Source organism: Pollachius pollachius, assembly GCF_949987615.1.
Source record: "Pollachius pollachius genome assembly, chromosome: 18".
NCBI lineage: Eukaryota > Metazoa > Chordata > Actinopteri > Gadiformes > Gadidae > Pollachius > Pollachius pollachius.
The window spans coordinates 13710673-13721497 of record NC_136951.1 but is presented as its reverse complement, the minus strand read 5'-3'; the positions used below and the strand labels follow the sequence as shown (position 1 = coordinate 13721497).

Below are 10825 nucleotides of genomic sequence, written 5' to 3'. Positions count from 1 at the left end.
GAATATGGCCCAACCTGGCAACCGTGCTGGTGGCCTACGTCAGTCGGGGCCACGCCCCGCGGAAACGGTAAACAACCTCCCCGTAGATTACATGTTAGCTTCAGTTTCTAAACAGGAGGACGAGGAATATAACAGGATTACCGGATTTATTTTTTTCTAACGGCGATGCTGGCTGTGAAGTCCCCATAAAAAGAGATAAAGTAATTATAATATTTGACTGAAATGTTTTCAGACACGTGCGTCATTAGCTAATGTCACACCGAGCTACACACCGAACACACTGAGGGTGTGTTTGACCCCCCGGGAATGTATGTACATACTGTATGTGTACAGTGGATAGTATAACGTTAGCGTTCCTCCTTTTCGTTGACCTTGTATGCATAACTGGTGAAATCAGTTCTCCGATCTGTTGTTATGTACTAGTTTGTATTGACCTTTGCTGTGTTCTCAGCGGTGTGAACCTCCCCTCCCCAACATGGCCAACCCCCTCCGGTCGGAGGTGATTGCGCTCTACAAGCACGTAAGTGAACAGGTGTCTACACCACTGAGACACATGAGGAGAACAGAACTTCGATTCCTGAAACCATGTGTCGGCCTCCTCCCCTCTCTGTTTCTCAGTCTCTCTGTCTCTCTCTCTCTCTCTCTCTCTCTCTCTCTCTCTCTCTCTCTCTCTCTCTCTCTCTCTCTCTCTCTCTCACACACATGACACATGTGATGATACACAACAGAACTTCGTTCCCTGAAACCATCTCCATCCGTTTCTTCCTCTCTTCCTCTCCAGTTGTTGTATCTCGGACGCGACTACCCCAAAGGAGCGACTTATTTCAAGGAGCGCCTGAAGCACGCCTTCATGAAGAACAAGGACGAGACGGACCCCGAGAAGATAAGGACCCTGGTGAAGAGGGGAGACTTCGTCATCAAGGAGCTGGAGGCGCTCTACTTCTTAAGGAAATACCGCACCATGAAACACCGTTACTGTGACGAGCATGAAAAGTGATGGACAATTGGCTTGCGTTCTTATAAAGTGAGTTCCCATTATATTTAGTACAAGTTATACTAAGGGACTTATCTCAACATTCAACACTCACCGTTTGTTCTCCAAACACCATATGCCTTTAGTGTTACCCCAAATGATGATTGATAGGTCAGGGAAAGATTACTCTCATACACAACATGTCCCCCTGATCACTCTTGCTGCAGAATAGACATTATAAATTCATTCCACATTCACTGTGGGTTACACTTCCACAATAACATCCCAGCCATACTGTAATTATAATTACAATTCCTTGTAATTCGTATTTTTGTTCAGTGCAAATGCTGATGCCAACACTATTATTATTTTAAACTTGATCGAAGGCCTACAGGATGTACATTGTTTCATTGTAGATACAAATGTAAATACATAGACACAGATTGGTCCTTCGATGCCTGTCGCTATGTAATGCATATTTAAATGTTTGGTGTCCCGTGGTGCAATAAATAATTATTTTGTAATTTGCTCAACGATATTTATTCTATTAACTCAATGATTTTTTTACACACATTATCAGAACTATCCTTTCGATGTGATGTTACTGTCCTATAACATCAGGTCGTAACATGTCCTTTGGTCAAGTCCAGCTCGACGTCAGAAAAAGCCAAGTTAGTGTTTCCCATCTTCCTCGCTTCGTTCTTTGTGAGGTCGAAGTTTCTCGTTCGGCCAGCAACCTTTGGAAAGAGAGAACACGGTCAGAGATCAGAGGTCAGAGGCAGTTATGAAATCCCTATAGACGCGTTGTCATGGCTGCCAGACGCCTGTGGTGGAGGGTTACCTTCTCCTTGAAGAATCTGAAGACGTGATAGCACGTTGTGTCTTCTTTCATCAGTGTCAGCCGAGAATCAACGTTCACCTTCCAGCCTCCTGTTTCAGGATATAAATGCAAGTCATGAACAATAGGCAAACAAATTCAGTGGCAATGCAAACCATTTCTATTGTTAATTTAATCTACTGCAGATCGGAATAAAAACAGCACAATTTAGTGTTTTTATTAGGCTGGTTCGAGTCCTGAGGAGGGGTGTCTTGTACCTGATAGTAGACTGACAACCACGCCCACTGTCAGGGCTGTGAGGGTTCCTATTGGGCTGAAATACATGTAGGACACAGAGTACCAGCTGTCCGCCAGCATAGGCCTGCTGGTTCAAAGGAGGAATAAGAAAAACAGGACATGTTTCAAATAAAGCGCCCTTATTTTACCACAAGGTTTGAGTTATTAGGGCCAATTAACACACAATCAGGTTGCAATAAAAAAAAAAGGGTTGAAAGGATGAATCAGCCTCACATACGGTGGTAAAATGATACTATGGCAACGAAGTCAACACTGAATGGGGAGATATTTTGCTGAACAATTCTGATACTACTATTCAGTTTTCTTAGAAGTAGAATTTTGCATGCATGTTCGTTTATACATTCAGTTATCTCTCAGCGCCCCCTAGTGGCCACATAGCAGACGTTCTGCCAACGTTCTATGGCTGAACACGGAAGAAATTGTCAACTACATCAGTTTTTCAAGAAACACGTCAATTTTGGAGTCAAGCCCATTGCTTCTATAGGCTTACCAAGTGTTGTGCTACAGTATATGTTATCCTAATGGTATGACCTGAAGACGCTGCTCTCTGGTGAGCCTGGGGTGACGGTGCCGTGTGGGGGCAGCAGGGCGCTGCTCTCTGGGCTGAAGGTGCTCTCTCCGGTGAAGGGGCTGTGTGGAGGGGGCAGGGCCGTGCTGCTCCAGTTGGAGACGCCCGTGGAGAAGTTACATCCAGCCGTGCTGAGGTCCAGCGGCCTGCTCATCGCAGCGAGGGGAGGGTATATCTGGGCTCCGATCCCCACCCACAGGGCGATCACCAGGCCCGAGAGCAGCCCCAACACGGCCCCCTGGAAGCGGGGGGGAAACAAATTATGTTTTTTCAGAATAAAAGTATATTGTTTTATGTCCTTTTATAAGCATAATGCCTCTCATACTGGTACAGCAGAATAAAAGCTATCCACAGTTTAGTGATGACTTACTTTGGAATTAGCAAAAGGGAACAGGATGCCCAGCGTGAAGAGACCGAGCAAAGGTCCGCCGATGATGCCAAAGATGGTGATGGCCGCCTGTCAGTGGAGCACAGATCACACACCTGCTCTGTAAACACACTTAGTTACTGACGCTGCTGCAAGCAGAGCATCATAAAGTGAATTCACACTTTCTCGCCCCTTTCTTCTAACATGTTAGTGTAATTCTGATGTACCTGTAGTACCCCCCCCATGAGGGAAGCGATGGCCGCCATGGCGATGCACAGAGCCCCGTACAGAAGACCTGACACAGCAGAGTAAGGGGGGACTGTCACTGCAGTGCTTACTCCTGGTTTCACATCACTTTTTTCAGTTTGGTTCATGTTATCTATCCATGTAATACTTTGTTAAAATGAATGTCATGGACTGCATTTATACAGTGCTTTCCAACCAGTGGCCACTCAAAGCGCTTTACAGTGTTGCCGAACATTCACCCATCGACGGCAACCAATCCCTTGAGTCAACCATGCAAGGGAGCAGTTATGGTGAGGTGTCATCACTCAGGGACACCTCATCAGCTAGGAGGAGCCGGGGATTGAACTAGCAACCTTCCAGTTACAAGCCAACCCGCTCTACCTCCTGAGCCATATGCCACTCCGCTGGTGCTGATGAAACAATCTTTTTTCTATTCATCTATGGGCAGATGTTACTTACTGAGGCCTTTGGATGCCCACGACAGGTGCTTCTCTGACAGATGGATGTGAGGTCTGATCAGGTCTTCTACAGTGACCGCGGTCAAGGCGTTGATGCTGGACGAGACTGTGCTGCAACAGGGGACAACATGCTCACGTTAAAGAGCGACCGATCACCAACCTACCAACTGGGGAAACAGCGCCGCCTCCGGTGAAATACAAAACTGCAGCGTTTCTAGAGATCCATCATGAACACTAGACCTTGCATTCTGCAAAGGCTCCTGGACATCATTCTACCACCTCCAGAAGAATGGATCAGGGTTGTGAAGATCACCATGTGAATGGATAGCATGTAACTTGAAAGACTACAAAAAGAATTACTTAACAATGTATAGCATCTTATCCTATCTATCTGTGTTGTATATGGGGAATGGATTTACCTAGCGTTTGTTAATGTTTGACACTTGCTTCTATAAACATCCCTACTGTACCGACAGCAATATATTGTCTTTCTTCTGACAAATGAACTTATTGTAAGCAGGGCCGTTTCAAGGAATTTGGGGGCCCCAAGTAAGACTTCAAAGCGGGGGGGGGGGGGGGGGAGAGAGAGAGAGAGAGAGAGTGTGTACTACAGTGAGAGTTTCAATGCGCGCTATCAATTAATCGCCTATCCCCTCCCTTGTCCGTTCCATTTGGGAACATGTTTGGTAAACATGTTTTATTTCGCTTGATTCATATAATTTGTCGTTGCATTTTATCCATAACCAGTCGTTGTCTTGGGGCCCCAGGCCAGCTCGGGGCCCCAAGCAATTGCTTGGTTTGCTTGCCTTCTCGCGACGGGCCTGATTGTAAGTCACTTTGGATAGAAGCGGCTGCTAAATGTCCTGAATGTAAATGTAAGACAGTTTGATCGACTCGTCATGTCTGGGTACTTTGTTGTGAGAGAACCTGAGCGAGCCGCTGTACGCCGCCGCCACGAACAGCCCTGGGACGCCGGGGTAGCTCCTCAGGATGTCCATCACCAGGTAGGGCATCAGCTGGGGAGGATCACATGGGCGCTGGGTCACATGCAGCATCCATGGCATACAAACGGCCCAGTGTACACAGCACTAACCACACAAGATCTAACCTTAACCTTGTCATACCTCACTCAATCTAACCTAAACTTATTCGTCCATAACCTAACCCTAAATTCATCCCTTAAACTGACCCCCATCAATTCCCAACCTATCCCTAACGATACTTGTCAGAACTGAGACACCATGCCAAGTGGCTTCCCCCTAACCATAACCTTATCAAACCCATACCCTATCGCCCACTAACCTAGCCATAACCTTATCAAACCCTTACCCTATTCACCCTAGCCTAACCACAACCTTATCTAACCCTTATTGACCCCTAGCCTAACTACTACCTTATCAAACCTTTACCCAATCGACTCATGAATCCCTAAACTAACCATAATCGATCAATATCTAACCTATCCATCCCTAACCTCACCATGAGCTAAGCGGCTGTGGTCAGAAACCTGCGCTCCAGGCCCATACTGCAGCTGAAGGCCGCGTGAGGGAAGGTGTTCCCCTGCACTGTACCTGGTCGAGCGCAGTCACTTGGCCCCCGGTCCAGGGGTCACAGCTCTTATAGACGGAGTAGAGACACAGACCCGAGATCACAGAACACACCAGCACCATCCACAGGCCAATCAGGTTCAGGTACAGAGCCCTGGCAGACACAGTAGAGCAAATGGGCCGTATTATTATCATATTCAGAAATGTAAGACTCAGTTACACACACACAAACTCACAGACACACACACACACACACACACACACATAAACACACATTCACACACACTTCATAATATACGAACACACACACACACCTTTTTAGATACAAACAAACACACACACATCACTTCTACTCAGACTGTTAGTTATGCATTCAAACATTTAACAATAACACTACGGTATGTGACTGTGGAATACGTCCATAAAGCAGGCAGTGTTTGACTCTGACTGAAACATTAACTTGTTAACCTACATATAAGTCAGTATAAGTAATGCAGGAGAAAGAATAAAGGGGGCTCCTTTCATCTTTTTGGACGTCATAAAGCCCCCCTTGTGTCTTCTTCAACAGGACTTACATTCTGGCGTGGGCGATGGTCTTGCAGGAGAGGTACCGCTGGACCTGGGCCTGGTTGATACCGTACACGCTGACCCACACGAAGGTCCCCCCGATGGTCAGGGTCCAGAAGGTGTGTCTCCTTAGGGGGTCCATGTCGAAGCTTCGGGGATGGAGAAGGAGAGAGTGAGGAGGAATAAGAGGGAGGAGAAAAACAGGCCAACTGAAGTCAGCTGGAGATTTCTCATTTGATCAACATTGCCTCCATGTACCTTTTTTAACTGAAATAATGTCCCCATACTTTATGTCTACACGGAATAACCTCAATGTTTGTTTCAATACCATCTAATTTAAACAGTTAATCTGTTTCTTAAATTGTGCAATACGTTATTACAATTTTAATGTAATAAATAAATAATAATGGAATTGTACATTCCCGACCATTCATTGGCCCACAATCATCAGCTACACTGATGATTAGCTCGTGGCTAAGGAAGCAGCACACTCACTCCCAGAGGTTGAGCCTGCCTCCCTGCTTTGAGTGCTGGATGATAGGGCCGATCCCTCCCTGGAGAAGCACAGACCTGATGATGACGGCCATGAAGCCTGCCAGCATCACCCCCACCTACAGGACAGAATAATATACAAACATCATATATATCTAATACATTATCTTCATCTGATGCTTTTATTATCACTTTGTCCATATTTAAATGTTCCCATTGCTTGTTCACTTTCTTTTCACCTGCACTGTGGTACTTAATCACTGCAGCCGTCACCTTTGTGATGAGTTAAGTTATGAGGATGAACCACAGTGCTATCCCCTGCGATGTAAATAAGTGGATGTTTAAGTTCTGTTTTCCATCCAAGATGTTTCATTTGAGCTCAGTGCCCTCATGAGGTGAACATTGTAGACTAAACCTTGAAATTGTTCAGTATTCCCCTTTCATAGATTTGGTGGGGGATCATTGTGGCTAAACATAGAACCCTCCCAGTCTCTTCCTGGAACGCTCCCGCCATCACAGTGTGCTGGTTGGCCTTTGTGCTATTTTTAGTCAGGTCAGTGGCTAGGTCCCATTGAGCAAACCCTTCATTACCTGAGTTCTGTGTGGGTATGCCAACTCATCTAACCTTAATCTGGATTATGGTCAGCACCTTGTGGTTCTTACCTGGAACACGTCTGTCCACACCACCGCCTTCAGGCCGCCCTGCAAACCCACCCACATGTGACATCATTACAGGAGCAAACCACGTCTGAACCACAACTCAGCCAAACCTCCAGGCTGAGGTTAGCTGAGCCAGAGAGGCGGAGCCTATGGCTTAGAAGAACCAAGCCTCTCCCCTTATGACAACACACGGTTACAGGTAACATCTTTCTTAGGTCACTTCTTGTAAGTATTGTATTCATCCATATATATATGCATGACGTATACAATGTATATCAATATATACTACTACTGTGTATATCTAGAGATAAAAGCAGATTTAAATGATTTGGTACCAAGGTGCAGTAGAATGTGCAGACAATCCCTGTGGAGATGACTGCTCCCCATAGGTCCATGCCGGTCACTGAGAGTAAGAGAGTGAGAGAGAGAGAGAGAGAGAGAGAGAGAGAGAGAGAAAGAGCGGGAGAGAAAGAGAGATGTAGTTTAGTTCCGACAGGTAAAACCACCATGCAGGTTGGAGCGCTCTCATATGTGCACCCACCTTGGTTCAGAGCCAGCGCCGGAGCGTAGATGACAATCCCGGTGTAGAGCACCTGTGACAGAGACAGACCATATATGGACAGACCCTCAAGCACAGGAAGAAGGTAGCTAATCCGGAGCAGGGGTAGGATGTGTTGTGGTCATGTGAAGGTGCTGACTCACGGTCTGAACGATGAAGAGGACGGTGCCCATCAGCCTGGTGGCTCGGTTGAAGCGCAGCTCCAGGTACTGCAGGCCGACAAGGCATTAGGCAGAGTGAGTGAATGGGTTAGGGTGACAGGGTGAGGGTGTCTTGATGCGTCAAAGATTCAAACCCATGGATGTTTCAATAGATTGTTATATGGATGGACTGAGAACATGAATGGAACATGGAATGATATAATTGATGAATGCATGAATTTACATATTTATTGAATCATCCGGTCTGTATCCAAAACAAATGAAACACTGTTGTCTTGTATGAAACGCTTTTCATTTGGTTTCTGGGTCAGAAGTCCTTACCATGTTTCAACATGAGTTCATTAAGTATCAGTTTGAGGACAGAGGTTCTACTGAACAATGAACAAACCTTTGTCCCTCTGGGACGCGCTCCACGCACGCTTCAATGTCACTCGTAGCTTAACAGACCCTTCTATCGAAATTCAGCTATTCATTCGCTCAATAGCGAATACACTGACTCAAGACTCACTTGTTCAGAGTTCACCTAGACTAAATGCTAAATGGCCTTAATGTAAATGTAAAACTAACATTCAATAACTGAGTTACTTTCTTTTTCTTGTTCGACCAGTCTATAAAACCATCTTTGTAAAAATTCTGTGACACAACAATCTCACTCTTATGACACATAACAATCCAGGAGAATAGAGCAGAATAAATAAAGACTGGAATTATAGTAGAACTATGAGTAGATAATAGAGAAGACTATAGAAAATATATAGAATATAATATATTACAATAATATAAAACTATTCATCACACTGAAATAGTCTATAATAATAAAATAAGAATAAACCATTAACCTGAATCAACTGAGAACTTCAATAAGAAAAAGTACACTAAAAAGAACGGAAATGACTAAACATCATCAAAATACATTTTGTTGTGTATCTTGCGAACACAGGAAACCACAATGACTATACATAACGCAATCTATGTGTATGTGTGTGTGTGGGTGTGTGTGTGATTGTGTGTATGTGTCTGTGTATGTACCACACGACTCAAACACACGTCTCAGTCCAAACCAACTGGTCCAGAGAGTCGTATTCTTCAGTCATTGTGACGTGTATCATGTCATTAAGGAGCAGGGATGGGGGATGGTGTCCACAACACTGGGGGTTAGGATGCCTGCAGGACAGAAGGCAGACATTGGGATCGAACCCGGACCCCCTGCGGCCCCTCACCTCGTAGGTGCTGGTGATGGCCAGCCTGTAGAAGACCGGCAGGAAGACCTCAGAGGTCACCACGACGGTGAAGATGTAGGAAAAACCCACCAGACCGAAGACGGCTCCGTACCGGTACACCTAGCATGAACACATGAGGGCGCTATGAAGGGCTGAATCACTGATTTACTGAAACTACAACTGACGTGAACACATGAGGGCCCTATGAAGGGCTGAATCACTGAGTTACTGAAACTACAACTGACGTGAACACATGAGGGCGCTATGAAGGGCTGAATCACTGAGGAGAGTTACTCTAGAAACTCAAACTTTACACCTGACATGAACACATGATGGCACTATGAAGGGCTGAATCACTGAGGTGAGTTACTGAAACTCAAACTTTACACCTGATGAATGAAGACATGAAGGCACTATGAAAGACTGAATCGCTGAGGAGTTGTTCTAGAAACTCAAACTTTACACCTGACATGAACACATGAGGGCACTATGAAGGGCTGAATCAATGAGGAGAGTTACTCTAGACACTCAGAATTTACACCTGATGAATGAACACATGATGGCACTATGAAGGGCTGAATCACTGAGGAGAGTTACTCTAGAAACTCAAACGTTACACCTGGCATGAACACATGAGGGCACTATGAAGGGCTGAATCACTGAGGAGAGTTACTCTAGAAACTCATACTTTACACCTGATGAATGAACACATGATGGCACTATGAAGGGCTGAGTCTCCGAGGAGAGTTACTGTAGAAACTCAAACTTTACTCCTGACATGAACAAATTATGGCACTATGAAGGGTTAAATCGCTGAGGTGAGTTACTGAAACTCAGACTTTACACATGATGAATGAACACCGTATGGTGCTACGAAGGACTGAATCACTGAGGAGAGTTACTCTAGATCTCAAACTTTTTAAAGCCTGTTAAAATTTGTTATAGTTAATAATGTAAGTAATAATTAATAGCATTATTATGAATATTGATATAGTAATAGTACATTATTAATATGATATAGTGATATTACTAATAACACTTACTCATAGTCATACAACATTTCACATCATACCTCATCACACATCATATCCTTTGATACCTAAATTTGAATATTCCTTATTATGAATATTTAAAACCGGCCTTACCCGAAACCTGCAGGCCAATTGATCTTCAGTGGACTCATTAGGACTAGCGTTCTCTTACCTCGGCCGGGCTGGCCAGCACCGTGATGGCGGACATGAAGCCGGCCGTGAGCGACAGGGACACCGGCACGGCGGTGAGGCTGCGGCCCCCCATCAGGAAATCCCCGGTGCTCCCCCGGCTCCGGTCCACCCAGGCGTAATAGACCCCCACCGCGGCCGACACCAGCAGCATGAGGGCGAACACCACGTAGTCCGCGGCCGCGAAGGAGCCGACGGCGGGGAGACCACCTGGCATAGTGCCTCAGCTCTGACCGGGACCCGGTTTTACAGTCACTCTGAGAAGGATGCTGACACTTGATATTAATTTCTATACGAATATTATTCCAGTGAGATATTAAGGCGTTCGGGCAGCTTGTGGAGGTGAGGAGCGGAAGAAACAGAAGGAAGTCGCATCTTCTGGTTTCAACTTTGATCGCAAAAAGTTTTATCCTTGAGTAGGAGAGAGAGGGGGGGTGGGGGTGGACAGAAGCACAATGTGTGTACTGTGTGTGTGTGTGTGTATGTGTGTGTGTGTGTGTGTGTGTGTGTGTGTGTGTGTGTGTGTGTGTGTGTGTCCACATTCCATCCAGGTACATGCATGCGTGCTTGCCAAGTCAAGAGTGCCGACAAGAACGGTCCTCACACACGCACACACACACGCAGACGCACATGCGCGCGCGCACACACACAC

General features: G+C 45.6%; 2 protein-coding genes across 2 annotated transcripts; one reads left to right on the top strand and one right to left on the bottom strand.

The window, feature by feature from the left end:
- The first annotated feature begins 65 nt into the window (after window positions 1–65).
- On the top strand, window positions 66–1497 carry lyrm5a (LYR motif containing 5a). The gene is made up of 3 exons (XM_079756057.1): window positions 66–200; window positions 452–520; window positions 782–1497. Exons 2-3 carry the CDS (start codon window positions 476–478, stop codon window positions 995–997), a joined length of 261 nt encoding a protein of 86 aa, XP_079612183.1. The 5' UTR covers window positions 66–200; window positions 452–475; the 3' UTR covers window positions 998–1497.
- A 93-nt stretch (window positions 1498–1590) lies between these two features.
- slc5a8 (solute carrier family 5 member 8) lies at window positions 1591–10390 on the bottom strand (the record flags this gene model as incomplete). The annotated part of the gene is made up of 17 exons (XM_079756050.1): window positions 1591–1710; window positions 1815–1903; window positions 2069–2172; window positions 2640–2914; window positions 3047–3133; window positions 3271–3338; window positions 3749–3858; window positions 4675–4763; window positions 5319–5448; window positions 5870–6010; window positions 6357–6472; window positions 7017–7055; window positions 7349–7416; window positions 7555–7606; window positions 7716–7781; window positions 8954–9073; window positions 10157–10390. 17 exons carry the CDS (start codon window positions 10388–10390, stop codon window positions 1591–1593), a joined length of 1908 nt encoding a protein of 635 aa, XP_079612176.1.
- Between the last annotated feature and the right edge of the window lie 435 nt (window positions 10391–10825).

Bases quoted from the DNA above. Each gene is read 5' to 3' on its own strand.
- lyrm5a (XM_079756057.1), top strand. From the start codon at position 476: ATGGCCAACCCCCTCCGGTCGGAGGTGATTGCGCTCTACAAGCAC. The intron at 521-781 runs GTAAGTGAACAG...CTTCCTCTCCAG, and splicing joins TGATTGCGCTCTACAAGCAC to TTGTTGTATCTCGGACGCGA.